Genomic DNA, 18,010 nt, shown 5'->3' with positions numbered 1-18,010 from the left:
GCAATGACAGGACTCGTGGCAACACCAGGCAATGCCCGCAGGCCTGAACTGCACCCCTTTGGGCACCAGATAAATGTGTTACCCAGTCTGTGGGCACTGTTTGCCCACAAATGATGTTGGAAGCCCAACTCAGCTATAATACCATCACTTCTTAATATGAAAGAATAGCCTAGATAACATAACAGCAAGAGGAGCTAGCACAAAATGTGACGTGTGGTGAAAAGGGGGGCTCTAGGGTGAGTTGTTCTAATGAGAGGCTGTCAGTGGTTGAAAGAGCTTAGTCAAGTGTAGGACACTATTCAAACAGAGGAAGAATTTCTGTACTGTGCAGCATTCAAGAGATAGGAGTCTGAGCAAAAACGACAGAGAGAGAGAGAGAGAGAGACCGGCCGACAGGGAAAGGAGGAGGGGGCTACACAAAGGAACAGAAGTGCTTTCTTCAGCTCGAAATAACCTCAGTCTCTCCCAATTCATAGAGATAACAAACATGGTACTTCTGAGAAAGATGTCTCTCAAGCGCTGAAGTGTAAGATCCTGGTCCTTTGCGGAGAAAACACGAGCAGTCTGTGGGGGATGGTGTGTTCCCATGAAAAGTGTCTGCGAGTCAGAAAGCCTGGTGGATCTGCTCTGAATTTTGATGCTGCTGCTATGTCCTCTCTCTGTTTCTCCTTCTGTAAAGTGGAGGCAATGATGCTGCCCTTTTTCTCTCAGGCAGCCTGAGGGTGATATTTTGGCAGTGCTGCAGAATTTCCTGGAGTGGCACTGTCTGCAGGGTGCTGGCTGTGTCCCTGCTCCTGCACGGCCAGGAGGACACCATGTGCCTTGCAGAGGCTGCAGTTCTCTGGCATGGGGAACTGTGTGACACAGTTTGTCCAGCGAAAGGGCAGCTCCCAAACCAACCCCAAATACTTGCTCCAAGATGTTTTTCACAAGCCTCCATGGAGACATCCTACTCCCTTTCATATCCATGCTCTTCTCAGCCCCTCTGCAATCTATGCCCACCTGCCCTTTGGCATCTTTAGGCACCCACTTGCAGCCTGAGCCATTTCTGGAGGGGCTCTGCAGGGACACTTGCCACAGAATGTCCTCATTATATTTTACTCTCATTTGGCAATGCAGCATTTCACTTTAATGTTGCCAAGGGTTCATGATCAAGCACACAGGTGACAGCTCTTGTAAGACAGGCTGCTCACACTGTTCTTGACACTCACCCTCACTCACCTCTTGACACTTGTCCTTCACCTTCCGTGAAGGTAAGCATTCATCCTCTGCAGCACCAGGCTGTGCTGGGAAAATATCTGGGCTCAGATACACCAGCAGCTCTCTAGGGAGTAAGCAAGCACCTCAGGTCCACTCACCTGCAGGGACAGTCTATGTGCATCCCTAAGAGCATCCTTCCGTGCAGTTTAAGCTGATTTATCCCAAAGACAAATCCCATTCCTTGCAGCAGGGCTGCCACCTTTGTGCTCATGAGCTAAGCTGGGTCAGGGAGTTAGACCAGCCAGAAGCCATTCACATCTGTAATAAAGACAGTTTATTTAGCTATCAGTGAAAACTAAGTGGAATGGCATTAAAACTGCTATTTGCTTAGCAAACAGATATGGCTCATCAGTTGCCATGGATTAGCTGATGCAAAATTACTTGTTACTGCACAGACGCCTGGCAGTGCCTCTGAAGAGGATGCAGGATAAGGCAGCAGTGACTGACTCCTTGCCCTTGCAATAAGACAAGCTGCAAGTAGTAGCTGCAAAAGCAGTTTGTGTCTCTCACTGCACCCTGGAAGTGATAAAATGTGCTGGTCCCATCACCACAAATATTGCACTACAGATGTGATATTCCCACCCCATCAAATGCACTGCATTTCTTCCTACACAATTGTTTGAAAACAGAGCATCTGTAAAGAACTGGATGGAAATGCTGGTCTCTAAATTTAAAGTAGCCCAAATAACTCTGCCTTTCTTTTCTCCTTCACAGCATGCTTTATATTTGGGCTTCTCGCTTTCCTTGCCTTACCACTGTCCATGACTTTTATAGGTAAGTTGACTACTTAAGCAATTTGAAAACAGGAACTTCCTGGCACTGTGTGGCAGGGTAACACATCCGGTGGAAGAAAGGAGCTGTAAAATTCAGAGTTTCCAACTGTTAAACCTCTGACTTGGTACAGAATCCCAGCCCACACTCTATATGAGGGAGGAAGGAGTACTTGAATTCTGACCCTGTTTATCTCAAGAGCCCCTCCAATGTGTTTTACCTCAAAACTCAGCTTAGTCTGGGGGAGGAAGTTCAGAATCTGACACGTGAGAAGATTTCATTAATCAGGATCCCTCTGTATTAAATACACTGCAAAAAATTGTAGAAGCATAATGCTGGAAAGGAAAAAGAGATGCTGTAGGCTGCTATTTCTCCATCTTTTTGAAAGTCAGACCTGGTTTTTGGCTGATCCGTCTCTGTATAACCCCTTGAAAGCTGGATTTGTGAGTAGCATTTCAAGATCAAATATTTAAGGAAGGAAAATCCTTTGAGCTGCAGAATTTTATACATTTTTAAACTGCATAAGGCCCCTCTTTTCTTAAGCATCACCTTTCCCTTTCCATTAACATAGATTTTTATTTTTTCTTTAACATTTCATTGCTCCCTTTGGGCCTTTCAAATCCTCCATATGGGTTGTGAACCCCACTTGAGAAACATCAGTAGAGACACCAGTCCACCTCTGCTTTCAGACAGGCTTGCATGCTCACAGCATCCCTGACAGATGTCTGACTTGCCCTTGCTCAAGGAAATTCCATGGCTTCCCAGGGAGGCTATTTCAACATTTTATTGCTCTCAAAGACAAAGTATTTTTCCCCATATCCAACCTAAATCTTCCCTATGGCAAATTAAACAGATTACAGCCTGTCCTGCCCACTGTGGTCACAAAACAGATTGGTCACTGTCCTACTCAAGAGATCCTTTGAACTGTTTGAAGGCTGCTATTATAACCCTGCTCCATCTTCTCTTTTTTTTTCCTCAGAGGTCTTAAAAACCTAATTCTTTCATCCTGACCTCACAGGTCACTGTTTCTGTAGCTTTTTTTTTTTTTTTTTTTCATTTTTCCCTCCCACCTTTGGCCTCTGGCCAATGTAAGTATTTTTCCTTATAAAAAAACGAAAGATGTAACACAGGCCTCCAGCTGAGACCTGAGGAATGAGCAGCGCAGAGTAATTAGCTCCTCTGTTTAACATGCAGGATTTCTGCAAACACACCTCAAAATGAAACATGTCTCCCTGCACCAACCCATTTCCTCCAATTTAGTTTGTGGTGCATTGTAAGCTCAGATGGTTTTTGGCAGTGCTGCTCCCTATCAGACATATCTCATTTCTTATTTACATTGAAGTTTCCTCCCCGACATGCAGTGTTCAGCTCTATGAGTTTTCATCTCGTAGGGTTTGAATGTCTTTTTCCAGTGTATCCAGATCACTTTGAATTCAAAGTCCTCAACAGCCCTTGTCTTTGAGAAGCTGCTTATCTTGTGCCTCATTATTCATGAAAGATGGTCCAAATGAACTCTACATGCAGATGCTGTGGGCAAGATGCATCCCACTTAGACTTGGACTGTGTGTGTCCACAGCCAGGCTGAGCTCCATGTGTTGTCCTTGCAGGCTGTTAAGGGAAATGGATGTTCCTGACAGTGAAAGTTCCACATCCTCTCTTTGGTGTCTGCCTTGAGATTAGGTGACTTTTAAGGCAGCTGGGACACCTGGCCCGTTGGCATGGATGGTTATCCAAACCCACATAAGTGTTCAGCTAAAGGTTGGTGCTATTCCCTTTATCTGGGGCCTTCAAAGCACCACTGATGACTATGGTGGGATTCCAATTAGGATGTCCTAATTAGGAATTAGGGGGTTCTAATAAGGGATTAAGGAGCAGTTAGGAAGTAGGGAAATGGACCAAACTGTTACATCTCAACACTTCAGCTCTTATAACTATCCATGACTTAAGATTGCTATTTATCCCTTAAGAAGATTCTAGCTTTAGCTTTTCCCCAGGCTGAAGATGCCTGAACTGTGAAATAGGGATGGGAAGGTATAATTCAAAATGTGGCACGGCTTCCATGCATATTGACATCCTGCCTCCTGGAAATGAATCCAGGGCTGGAATCTGACCACTTATAAATATAATTTCCCAGGAATATATCATAATACCTTTAAGATCAGTAGACAGTGGAAAGTATAGGGTAAGATATTAGCCTGGAGCTCTGGATATCTCCTCCATCAGATACAGAGCCCTTTTTTCCCCCACAATTTACTGAAATTAAGAGATAATGTCACTGTAATATAGTGTTGTCAGAGGATATTGGTTTCCTGCAGCTCCATATCAGCAAAGGCATTTTTAGGAAAATGAAATGTCAAGGAAAATGCTGATATTTATTATCCAAGAAAAACCCTATGATTTTCTGATAATATTCTGTTACCATGATTTCAGAAAAAAAACTTGCTGATGTGCCTCCAGTCATTTTGGCTCTTGCTTCCTGCAGAGGAAAACTGTGAGATATAATACTTGTTAAAACTCAGAGATGAGTAACAGGCAGCCCTGGTAATAATTACACGCTAACATTATACACTCTTAAAATTTGATAATGCTGTAAATTACAGTATAATTCAAGATACATGAAAAGGACTCAGCATATTTTCCAAGCTGCAGACTTGTGACATCATTTAAGCCATAGATTGTTTAGCAGCTTTTTCATTTTTACTGGCAGAGATGATCCCTTTTTTCACTTAACACTCCAAAGACATAGAGATTTATTTTAATTTTTTTTTTTTTGTTTCCAGGACAGTGAAGGATTACTCTCAATAATGCATTCTTGTATGTTGTCCAGAGTACCTTTATATACAGAATTCCCCAAGGGCAGCTAAATCACATTTGAAAGCTGATGACATGGTTTTTTCAATAAACAGTCTAAATTGCCCCCTGTTCAAATTTAACCCAGTACTACTTCTTACACTCATAACTACACCAAATATTTCCTCAAATCTCTAATGCTCCTGAGAGTTGTCTGAAGCCTATTCTCCGTGCCTTTACGTAGGAACCAGTCTCGTGCTTTAGCAGTTGTTTAACACAATCTTTCCTTGTATTTCAGTCCTTCAGCCAGTCCTCTGATTTGCTGATAAGCTTTCTGATAAAATGGTGCCGAAAAGCAATTACTTTGAGATAAATTCTCTGCAGCACCTAGATCCAAGTGTAAGGCCCACAGTCAGGGCTTGACTGAGGTCTGTGCTAAGTGATGATAGCTGCAGCCATCCACAAGGAACACCTGAAAATGGCCTGGCATATTGTGTTCTCCACCTCCCATTAGAATAAAAGTCATGGACAGGGCACCAAACACCAGATCAGCCTTGCTGTACAGCAGCCCTCCTTTCCTATGGGGTGCACTTCAGCTGTTTTCAGCTGAGAAGAATAAAGCAGCTAAAAAGAGGCCAATGATGTACTGATTTTCTTTTGTCCTGGCCTCTCATCTCATGGATAATCGTGTCACAAGGACACTTGGTTGGTAGCAATCCGCTGTGGGCCATGCCAGAGAACTGCCCCAAATGGTGCCTGTAGAGATGCTCATGTCCTGTTTGCTCACAAGTGCTCTCTCCACTTGCTGGACTCTGTGTCCTGGATCACGCTGGAGTGTTGTTCTGTGGTAGCCAAAAGGTAAAATGTGCAAGTACCTCTGCTTTCCCAAGCCTCCCACCTCCTTTTTCCCTTTGGACACTGTGCAGGCTGTGTCTGATCTTGCAAAGATCTTTGGTCCATTCATTTGGACTCCTGTGCTGGTCTGTGCTGTGGTCAGGTTCAATTACTTTTCACTCTGAACCACAGATGGCTCTGGCTTGCAGGCAGTACTACAGTAGAAGCAGAGCTTTGATCTCTCATGGTCCATATATTTCATCTCTAGCAGTGGAAGGAGAACATATCTGTTGCTTATGGGAAAGCAGAGCTAGCACTGATGCTTTCCTACTAGTTTTGGTGTTCCCAGATAAATCAAACACATGCTGTGTGAGAACTGATTGGCACATTCACTGATTTCACTGTAACAAATACCAGTGCCCATCTGTCAACTGTGGGTCCGTATTTTCTATTCACACCTTGGGGTGTATTTTTAAAGTTACTACTGTATCACCCGCTTTGACCTACTCTTTTGCTGTCGTATCTGTCTGCAGTGTTCTTCCAAAACCTACAGAGTGCCACTGTCTGTCATTCAAATCCTTCCCAAGACTGACTGATGTCATGTTATGTATATGAAAGGACTCCATAATAGATTTGTCTGGGAAAGGGAATCATAGCTCCATGAGAAAAAAAGAAAGGCATTTTTTCCTTAATTTTTTTTTTATTCCCTCAAATAGAAATCTCAGTAACACATTGGAAATAGAAATTGACTAGGTTCCTAAACTGAAATATATTCCCAGTGATCCCTGGCCAGCTGCTTTTGTGGCAGGCTATTAGATGGCCAAGGACTCTGGAAGCCCTGGCAGCAGTTTTCTGATGAACATGATGTAATTTGTGACAATTTCCCTGCTGCCCACTCCTGTAAAGCTGGGAGTCTGAGCAGGTCTCAGCATTACATAGCAGCAAAATGGACAACAACTTACAGCTTTGTAATAAGAACGAAAGAGGAGAGAGTCGAAATCCGTTTAAGTGCACCTTTTTTCATTTCTATAGAGGTTGGTAATATATACTTCATATAAAAGAGTGCGCTGAACTCCACAGACCTGACACACAGGGAATTACAAAACTGCAGATCACAAAACCCTGCCCCATGTCCTATGACTGAAGTCAGACCTGTAGCAAGCAAGCACAATCCAGAACCCCTGTATTATGCTATGCAAAGAGTGCAGGAGAGGTTCAGGCCATCAGCAAAGTTCTGGACCAGCTATAGCAGTGGACTCGGTGGGCAAATTGATGAGCTGAAGAGGATTACAGCTATAGAAAAGGAAAAACAAAACACCACCCAAAAACCCCCGAAACAACAAAAAACCACCAAACCAAAACCACTGGTACTTCTTTCCTAATTCCTCCTATTCAGTGTAGTTTTGAAAATGGAGGCAAGACATTCCACCTGAGATGTTTAGCACTAAGACCAGCACATTCCTTTCAGTATCCTGCAACTAGGTAACCCAAATTTTTCAGAGAAAAGTCAGAATATCTCCTTGAAAACTATTTATACAGCAAGAAGAAAACAGAAAATCCTTTCTACCCTCTGCAACTGATCAGTCAAAGTTCCATATTCTGAAATATGGGATCAATACCAATAAAATTATAGCGTAATGAGCTGTTTAAAATTTCTGAAGATGCCATTGGGTAAGAGCCTTGGGCGAGGGATTCATCCCAGCCAACTTATAGGTACCTACAGCTGGCTGTCTAGATTCCTTGTGTGGCCATGGAAAGACAGAAGCACTTTCAGGGACCAACTCACCCCACCCATTTAAAATGCCTATCTTGGGATAAATGAATTTTACAAGTGCCTATTTCTCCCTATTGACAGAGTCAATACAGAGTCTAGAAAACTAGTTCACATATGGATGCCTGCATTGCAGACATCTATATTTGGACAGATGACTTTCACTGCCACAGACCTGTATCACAAGCTTCAGTCTCTATTACCAGCAACATCCTCACACAGCCATACATTCTCTTCCCTAAAACTTATCCAGCTTTCCCTTTCTTGCAGTAGATTTGAGGGTTGCCAGGATCCCCAGCTCCATAACAACCAATGCTTTTATCCTCCAGCAACCCAAACAGCTTGGAAACTTGAGTTTTGACAGTTCCCTATCAGCTGCCTGGAATGCTAAAATGGTTCCAGGTGCTCCCACGGGTATTGGCTCCCAAGCTTCCAGGCATCTGACTCAGGAACATGCCACATTCATAGGAACTAACGAGCAGGAAAATCCTGGGGAAGCTTACCAGAATTTCTTCTTTTCATAGTTTTGATTTTCAGTGAATTTTCTACCACTGATGAAAATTTCCTGTCCAGCTCAGTCAATGGTTCATTTAACAAAGAGCTGTGGCTGAAGCTAATGACCTCTATATGTGGCTCCAAACAGTAATGCCAGAAAATAGTAATGCTGGTTTTGACTTTGCTCTCTCTCTTCCTTCTCCTGCCTTTTGCTTGTTCATGGCCCTCACTCCTGTAGTGGGAGGTGCAAACCCCTTTTAATTCAGCCCCCATTTCAACAGACACCAGATACAAGTCTTGGGTGTAAGTACTACACTTCACTTACAGCATCTATAGTTTTCACTGTACAGCTTGTTGCAAAATCTGATCACTTGAGATAACATTCATTTTTGCCATTCAGGAATGAAGTTTTTGGAAGATTGCCCAGTTCAGCCACTGATTCCCTTATATCTCTTGGTGGGTGGCGTGATTGGCAGCTTAAAGGTAATGTGCCTTCTGTGTGTGAAAAATATTTTGTGTGACTTGACTTTGACTTGCTAGTTAAGACATAGTGATAGCTCCAGACAGCCACATGCACCCAGTACTGGAGAGCTAGCAGGATTGGACTGTGCTTGTTCTAGCACTAAAAGCACCCATCAGTCAAGTGAGATGCTAATGAGCTCAGCATTGTCCCACACACTGTGGTGTGACTTTCTCCTGCATCACAGCATCTGTGCTACCATCCCTACTGAGGGAAATGACTACTTAACATGAATGCTTGTGGTAAATGGGGTCCTTTTTTCCACAAGAAATCCTCCAAGCATGTAAAATCTTTCTCCATTATTTTCATACAGAGAGGACAAAAAATTATTCTCCGTGCTTTGAGAATACTACAACACTACTTGTGTTTGTACGTAGTCCTTCACAAGTACAATTTACTCCCACTCTGACCTGGCCAGAAGTAAATGCAGCAGAATCACTTCCTTCCAGAGTAAATATATCCCTGCAACACAGAAGGGCTTATTAATCTAGATGCAGCATTTTCTAACCACAACTACCTGTCTTCTAGTGGACTGTGCTCACTTGTATCTTTGCTGAGGCAGAGTCTGGCAGCTTGACAAGTAGACACACCCTCATACCTGTGATAAACCCTGGTCACGATAAAGATATAACTCTACATAACTCTAAAGGATCCCCCTGTTCTTTTGCAGTCCCTTTGCAGATGGTGTTAACTCGCTGCTAGGGAGCATGAAGAGCCTTGCCACAACATTTCTAGCCTCTTTTCTTTGCCAGGACCAAAAGAAAGGGGAAAAAATACTCCTCTAAAGGTCTCTGCATCCACTGCACTCTTTCACAGTGGTAACCCAAGCAAACCACAGTACATCACTGGCCTATGAATCATGCCCTCCGAGGACCTTTGGTCAGTGAATAAGAAAATGGGGAAAAAAAGAAAGTCCTTAATCTTGTTACAAGGAATTTGCCATGTTGTGAGTTCTACTGGCAAGTGCTTAGTCATTCGATCACACCAGTGGACTTATCTGTATAATCAAAGGTTCATTTAATAATAGTTTAGAAAAGATTAGAACAGAACTGAAAGGAAGTTTTGAGGCTAGTGGATTGAAGCTTTCATTAAAAATGTTGACTGGTTCTTAGCTATTTCTGGTTTAAAGTCAGTTTTTCTCACTATAAATAAAATGGCAAATGGATCAGTTAATATTCATGCTGACATCAAATAATGGTTTGAATTTTACTTCAGTTGACAGCAGGACTGGCTTATTTTGCAGTTTGGCAATGCATTTAGTTAGAACTTGATTAGCTTCACTCACGGGTCATCTCAGCCCTTGGTCTGTAGCCATTTTTGAGTCTCTCACCCATCTGAACTCTGCCCTCTGTTATGTTCACTGGGCTGCACTGACTTCATCAAGCAGTGCACTCACTTGAGCTCTGAAAGTTAAAAGGTCAGAGAATGGGTGCAGGATGAAGTCTGAATGGATGCTGTCCTGTGATGGACATTATCTAATGGCAAGTCATTGTAGCCCATATCTGTGCAGTCTGTAGTCTCCTCATCTATTTCTTTACCATCTCCAGTCTTTTAAAAAGCAGTGGTGACTGTTCGCCGAGGCAACTGAACCATTCTAGAGCACCCAGAGAGGCCTGTTGAATTCATGCCATGCTGCTCCATAAATGTCTATTCAGCAGCTCATAACAATGTGAGTGACTGCCAGCAATTTCTTCAATCACAGCTTGGCAAGGCAATATCCATAAGAATTAAATGCACTTTCCGTGAACTACTTAGATGCAGTTGAGATTCATAAATCTCCCTGGGAGGTTTCTCTGACTGCCTCAAACCCAATACTCATCTGCCATTTAACCCCATTCCCATTGCTGAGCTTGATGGAACGTGAGTGAGTACAGGCAGCTGCCTGCCTGCTGAGCTGAAAGCTAAATGGGCTGCAGCAGGCTTCAGGTCCAGCAACAGGTACCCCCATGCAGAAACCTCAGACCCACTGGCCAGGTAGGTTTATCCTTCCTGTGTCTCACGAGTCTGTGTAAAATAAATGTTCATTTGAGAAGGTGGTTTGAGCAAGCCTGTCAGTTTGTGTGCTCAGCTGCATGTGAGACATCAGTGGAAACACCATTTTTTTGCCTATGTTGGTGCTGGAACTTTAAACTGTGTTTCTCAAAAACTGGTAACAACATCTGGGCTAGAAAACCAGTTGGTTTTGTGAATAAATATTTAATCATTTATATATAATCAAACAGTTTAAGAGGGAAGAGTTAGAGAAAGCTCTGGATTCTCTTGCTGAGCTTTTCCTATTCAAAATGGGGCACATGGACTAAAATCTGAACCAGGCAAAACATGTACCCAAACAGGTTCTCCTTGGCCAGTGTTCTGGAGAAAGAAGAGTGTAAAATGAGGGGTGGTCTCCTTTTTCACTTCAAGCAGAAAAATGAGCCCAGAATATAACTCTGTGAAAGAGAACATGACTGAGAAGCCCAGTCAATCTACCCGTGTTCTTTGTATTGCCAAGACTAAATGAGAAATCCAAGCACCACTGATGAGTCTTTCTGCATTTGCTTGTATACCAGACCTTCCTAACCACCTGGCATCATGGTATTCCACCTATTTCTCTGCTAGTTTTGACTGAAGGCAGGAATGGAGCTATCTTGGAAAATGACACTTAATTGAAGAAAATTAGACAACAGTACACTGCAGGCATCTAAAGTAATTTCTTTAAGGTGTAAGTCATAGTCTATATGCTTCATAATTTGATATAAGCTGATTCAACTTTATAACCACGGAAAAATAGAGTTAGAAGAGACAAATCTACCCACTACAAGGCAGGAACTACACTACTTAAGTCATTTAGCAGTTACGCTAATCTGTTCTTAAAAGTCTCCAGTGTGGGAGCTGCTGCTATCTCCCTACACAATCTGTTCTCAAGCCTTTCCATCAGCAATTTTTTTCCAGAATATGGCCCCACTGGTGAATAAACTATAAGAAAAAATGCATTATTGTCCAGCAGTACCTGCCTCATTTGTGGCTCCTTAGCTTTCTCTTACACCATTTTCCCACACCAAATTTTATTTGGCCCAAAGACTGGCCATGGCCAGAAGGTGCTCGGACTCTCTGCAGCCACTTTACTTACTCCCTTTTCTCCCCCAATGCCTCCAGGTGACTCTCCTGCTGTACGACTCAACCAAGATGAGGCAGCTGCTTTCCAAGTCTGTTGTGATTGATGACGATGATGACGACGAGTATCCCTGGAGGCAGAATGCTCACAAGTACTACATCCATCTAACCCTCAGCCTTTTCCTCTTTCTCTGGTTCATTCTTGGGAACTACTGGGTTTTTTCTGTGTATCTGCCAAATTTCATCCCCCCTTTTCATCAGCCTCAGGATTACTGTGACAAAACCCTGTACATTTTTGCTGTTGGTGTTCTCATTATTAGCCACACCGTTCTGTTTCTCCTTATCTTTTGTAGCTGCTGCATATACTGTTTTTCCAGGCAAAGATTCTCTTCTGAGGAAGACTAAATGCTACATAAAGAAATCCCCAGATGTTTGGGAAAGTGTGTACAACAAAGAACAGGCAATAATTCACCCTTGTGTACATCTTTGTTGTATGATATATATGTGTGATAGCAGTCAACTTCAAGAGGAAATTATAAAATACAGTGCTGTCTGGAAATAGCTATGCTGGAATACAGCATAGTCTACATAAAAATGCTGCTGCAGGTGCCAGGGTGTACTCCTGCTAACTTTTACATCCCTTTTTCCACTCTGGATGTTTTATCAGGAGCGAGCTCTTGCAGATGGCAAACTCCTCTAAAACCAGCTCCCCCTTAAGTTGTATATAGCACAGTACATCTTTGCCTATAAAAGTAGCCATGCTGTCCTCTTCACTGGGATCTGAACATCTCCCCATAGTCTTTCTGAGGTTTGTTATTGTCCCTGCATTATAGAGGAGGGAGCTGAGACAAAGGGTTGTATTCAGACTACTTTGCATAGTGCATGGACTCTGACAGTAACTGAGATGCTCACCAGAGAGCTATTCAGGCCACTGTCAGACTGGCCAGTAAGTAGCTATGATAGCAATACAAGCATGTATAAAAGGCAGCCTGAATATGGCCCTTGGGTCTCTTCTGAACTTGGACTAGGAAGCATCTGTATCTAACTTTGTGGCTTAACCAGACAGCATGAATACATCCGTAGATGTCCAATACATCCAAACTGAGCCAAGGCTGCTTTGCAAGTCTTTGGCAGAACAAGGAACTGAGCTACTGAGTGTCAGATCGGTGCTTCAGCCAGGGCTCAGCATTTCCCAGTCAGGGGACACACTTTTTGTATGGCAGTAATTTGTCAGTACCACACTAACACAAAGATGACTATCAAACCATTGCAATCAACCTCATAGAAAAACTGATGATGGTACTTTGTTATTTTAAATATAAAACACAACTATAAGACATGGGCAGGGATGTGAGGATTTCAGGTGAAGGTGTTCATTACAGCAGTTCTCTTGTTATGGTGTGAGTGTACATTTGATTTGTTCACCTTGGTGCTGTACCTGTGGAAATCTGTGCTTAATGGACAGATGTAACGCAAACAGCTTTTCAGTCAGCAGCAGCAGCAGCTTTAAAAGCAGCAGCATGCACAGAGACAATTTTTTTGTGACATGTAATGGAACAAGCCCAGAAGTGATCCTGGTAGATTGTTTTTTCGTGTGTTGATGAATGCAGTGTAAAAGTGCTCTTTCTGCTTTTGCATTATTATTTTGCATTTCTGTTAATGTGGTCAAAATGGAGGGGCTCCCCTCTAGATGAGCATGAGGGTGGCCCAAGGCACAGGAAAAAGATGTGTGTTTTGTGTATTTTGTCTGTTAAAACCCAGGCAGCTAAATTCTGTGTTTTAGAGAAACCCAAAAGGGTTATAAAATGCCTGTGAAAGGGTGAGATATGTAAAAGAGCTCAACAATATGCCACAGCTGAACAGGGTCTGCTCAACCATCCTTCCTGGGACTGAGGCTGAAAGCAGTGTAACATCTGTGGGAACCACCTGTCTTCAAACACAAACATTTATCTCACCAGCTATTGTATAGACAACTAAGCCTGCATTTGGTGCACAAGGATTTTAGTTCAGACCCCAGATTTAAGAATTGTTTATTTCCAGATAATCTTAGAAAGAAGGATAGGATAAAGGTAGGACAGTATAGGATAGGATAGGATAGGGGAAAGGTAGGATAAAGGTGAAACAATCTGACGTGATGGCAGCATCAGTGTAGCATTCCCCTGCTCTGCAGCATCCATTCAGGAAAGGTCACAGCTAGGCTGCTCCTGTTCAGACATCCATGGAATAGCTATTACTAACACTGCTGGCTGACTTAGGCCATGCACAGTTGTATGTAGGGAGATGTGACCAGTGGAAATCTTTCCTTTTATTTGTGGGCCTCAGATTGGATCTGGGAGAAATCACTGGCTCTGTTTCCCAAAGAGCTGCTCCACCACGTGCTCTCCACTGCCTCTCTAATGATACCTCACTTTTCTGAAACATAACTGCTGCCAATGGTGAAATACTAGAATTCCTCTTTCCCACCCCAAACACTTCAGTAGCTCAGCCCTTGGGCTCCTGGATTTCAGGGTTCAGTTCTGAACGGATCTATAGGATTTTACATTCAGTGGAGAGCATCTTTCATTTGTTAAGAACCCAAGGTGTTTAAGAAATTGCCTTTCAGAAGGCATAATTCCATCCATCACTCAAATACAACAAAGCAGCTGTTTGTCATTACACAGGAACTTAACCCAGAAGCTTGGAACAGGCATAAAACCAGAAAATTATACTCAGTTGATAATGCAAAAGAAATTTAACAAGAAAGTAGCTCCACCCACAAGACTCCAGTATAAATTTCCCTGTTCTTGCAAAATGCTGCTAAATCATTCTTAATCACCAAGAATTAAGGGCTAATACTCCTGATTTAAGTCTGAATTGATTCCAGTGACCTCACAGCAAATGATGATGTGCTCCTATCTGAGCACATAGGAGGTGATTTTAGCTCAGAACAGAGGAGAAGAGACATTTCTAAGTGATGTTGCCTTGTGTTTGCTATGTGCTTTCAAGAGTGTGGTTACAGTAGCTCAGCAGATGTGCAATGATTTGCCAAACTTCAGCCACACAACAGTAAACCTGAAGCCGATGCGTCACTCACAGGAGGCTAGGACTGACTGATTCTCTAGTCTGACATGGAGGATTAATTCTTCAAATTTGAGAACCCATTGACATTTTGGGAAAGTGCTGCCCAGTCACTGTGCTAGTATTCAGTACCTGGTTGGTACAAACGCAAAATTATAGAGGAGGTATTAACAAGGCAAAAGACATTTGTGAAATATTTTGAAGTTATACAAAGTAAACAAAATACTTTGCTATCACCAAGAAAGAAAAATTCTGCATTGATAGTATTAACCTTTACCTTGTGTACATCAATATGCTATGGCACATGCAAGTGAGAATATCAACACCTCAAAAACTGTTGGAGCCATCCATTCTGTGCCCAGAGGGATCTAAGCATGCCTTCTTTCACTGCTAATGCCTCCTTCAGCAGACGGGACTCTTGCAGGGGTGGAGCAGGGACACCAGGTTTGGGGCATGTGATTAGATACACCAAAGTCACAGTGGCTCTTCTGACCCACCAGCAGCTGCATAGTTCCTCTCAAGTTGCCCCAGTGGCTAAATGAAGCACTCAAACCTAAATTAAAGCAGTTTAATTGAAGGCACTTTATCTCACTTAGGGGTAAGCTAGGAACATGTGCACAGACCACAGCACCTTAACTTGCAAGCAGCAACTGTTTGAACTGCCACAAACTGATGGTGTCCCCAACATATGCTCAGTCTCTGCACAAGTAGGTGTACCTCCTCAGCAAACAGCTGTGGGGGAATTAAGTCATTACAGCCCAAAGGTCAAGCGGCTGAAAATACAGTCTACACCTTAAAATGTTTAATTTGAATTTTGCCACCAGGCTAAAATTACAAATTGAAAATGTTCATTTTTTTCCCACAGTAATATAAATGTCTTCTGAAAAATTGAACAAAATGCATGCACCTTTAAGCTAATTATTATGAACTCAGAATGTTGACTACAATGCAGGAAACCAGCTCAGTTTCAGTAAAATCATCTCCCCTTCTTGAGAAGGCAAGGTCTAGTTCCAGTATTTAAAGGAAAAAATACACATTATTTCAAAGGATTAGATAGCCTCCTCACTGCTAGTTGTGAGTACTGCAGAAATCTAATAATATGAAGAACCAAAGACAATTCAGTGTGCACACACTGACTCTACACACATACATATACGTGCACTGACAGCAGCCATGAAATAAGTTACACATTACAGCTTATTGTCCACGGTGCATTTGTCCTCTTACCACCTTCATCAGCAATGGGCATAAGATTCCAAAGCTCTAGAGAGTAGCTTTCCACAGCTATTTTAGAAGCAGCAGACAGACAATGTTTTGTTCCTTCACTCTGAATGTTGAACACAGACAGCTCCTACCTGCTGGCCCAAAGAAGAGAGAAAAAAAGAGCATCAGACATATCACAGACCTCATCTTCTCAGGACTGGAAACCGGAACGCTGTGCTGTCAGAGAAGATGATCTCTCTCACAGAGCACTTGCTCTGAGCTTTATGAGGTCCCAAGACATCAGACTTTAAAACTATAAGGTAACTGTGCAGAAAAAAAATAACCTAGAATAGCTTCTGCTTCTTTATGCCAAGAGCTGTTTCAAATGTCCCAGATCCTGAAATAGGAACAGTTGGTGTAAAAGATCCTAAATACTTTGACTTTACAGGCAAAGGGCTACAAAGATTAAACTGGTGATAACTCATATATTTTACAACATTCTAAACTAGACCAGTTTCTGTAAGTTATCTTGAATTTAATCTCAGATAATTAATTTTCTCCAAATTCTAGTTGATAGGACTTTGCATCACAATGAGGACCCTTGCACGTTCTACATATAATACAGAAAGGATTGTTACATCAGGACTGCAACTTGAAACTGTTACTTCTTGGCATAGGTTTCTTCAGGTTCCTGTTCACTACTGGATAGATGAAAGTCCCACAGGTATTAGCTGCAGGAGGAAACAGAAAACATTTTTAGAAAGTATAGTATTGAGGGAAAATAAAAAAGGCTGGCAAGTGCCATCTGATGTTGCACAGTACAAGGAAACTGCTGAAAAGAACAATGTCATATTGCAAGGTTTCTGAACAAATTGTATGAAATTCTGAGAAATCATGTATGTGTTTGTAACACTGAATTTCTACCAAATGTCTCATTTGAATAAAAATGAGTGTAAGTGCACAAGCCTATGTGACTGCAGTCTAAAAATTAAGGTACTTTACATTTAGCAGTCATGCTAATTATAATCAACCCTGCTGCAGTTTCACTGAGATGAATAGTTATATCAGAGACTGATTTCGCCCACAGATTTGAATCTCAGCCATACTGACTCTTCTGTATGATTAGTAATACTCAAGCAAAGGAAGAATCCATTATTCCCTTCCCCATGCTACAGTACAGCAGCTCAAATGTGAGACATGCAAACTGTGGGCCTGTAAATCAACACACAAGAAAGCTTTCCTTTTACAAGGTCCTCTTGATGGCCAGGTGAGTTAGGTACCTGCATGTGGAAGGGAGCCTACAAAAAAGATGGAGAGTGACTTTTTACAAGAACATGTAGTGTCAGGACAACGAGGAATGGCTTCAAACTGAAAGAGAGTAGGTTTAGGCTAGAGATTATGAGAAAATTCCTTACTGTAAGGGTAGTGAGGCACTGGAACAGGTTGCCCAGAGAAGTTGTGGGTGCCCCACCCCTGGAAGTGTTAAGGGCAAGTTGCAAAGAATATTGAACAACCTGGTCTAATGAAATGTGTCCCTGCCCACACCCCAGGGGCGCTTGAACTGTATGATCTTTAAGGTCCCTCTCAGTCATATCTTACGGATTTGATTCTCAGTCCTTTGGAAAAAAAAATTTAGCCTTTCAGTGCCAATATGAAATAAGTACACAGGATGCAAACAGTAGAGGAAAAAAATCCACTATGCACTCTTATTCACAAGCTGCTGTAGACAACACCTTTTTAACACTGTTTACTTTTGCTCTTTGTATTGCTAATGCAGCTTTGCATTAGCCAACAGGTGAAATAAGACTTTAAGTAAACAGGTCTGATGCTTATTTGCATGGGAAGGTTTGGCTCCATAGCTTTGCATGGATAAGTTTCACATATCTGTGTAGGTTCTGTTACACAGCACAGAGACTGCTTGAAGACACAAAACTTCAGACTATTCCTTTGGCATGTGAACAAAACAGACAGCAACCATGTAGGCAGGTGTGTTTGTTTCTCTGCTTGGAGGATACATTATATTACATAACATCAGCAATTTGGTAACAACTGGGCTGGAATAAAACGGTAATAAGCAGTAAGATTTGCAGAAGAATAAAAAAAGTCAGACAAAAGAATGGAATGTAGCAGGACTCACCTGAGTCAATAAGCCTGTGAGCATTCCTGCCCAACAGCTGGTAGGAAGAACAGTAAGATCCAGTAGAAGAGCAGTAAGA

General features: G+C 42.3%; 1 protein-coding gene across 4 annotated transcripts in view; it reads left to right on the top strand.

Moving 5' to 3' along the window:
- Positions 1-18,010, top strand: part of TMEM272 (transmembrane protein 272) — a 27,143-nt gene extending 9,133 nt beyond the window's left edge. For 2 of the 4 annotated variants that reach the window (XM_042014337.1, XM_042014339.1), the window contains 3 exons: positions 1,975-2,034; positions 8,322-8,404; positions 11,577-18,010. In XM_042014337.1, the coding sequence (XP_041870271.1) occupies positions 1,975-2,034; positions 8,322-8,404; positions 11,577-11,939 (506 nt within the window). In that variant the 3' untranslated portion in view covers positions 11,940-18,010. The remainder of the gene's footprint in view (positions 1-1,974; positions 2,035-8,321; positions 8,405-11,576) is intronic. The other 2 variants (XM_042014340.1, XM_042014341.1) reach the window with 1 other exon arrangement.

Source organism: Corvus kubaryi, unplaced genomic scaffold (genome assembly GCF_017639235.1).
Source record: "Corvus kubaryi isolate FWS band 111438036 unplaced genomic scaffold, C.kubaryi_AGA036_p1.0 split1-65, whole genome shotgun sequence".
NCBI classification, from domain to species: Eukaryota; Metazoa; Chordata; class Aves; order Passeriformes; family Corvidae; genus Corvus; species Corvus kubaryi.
Note: the sequence above shows the minus strand (reverse complement) of the source record. Positions and strands in the feature narration are given on the sequence as shown.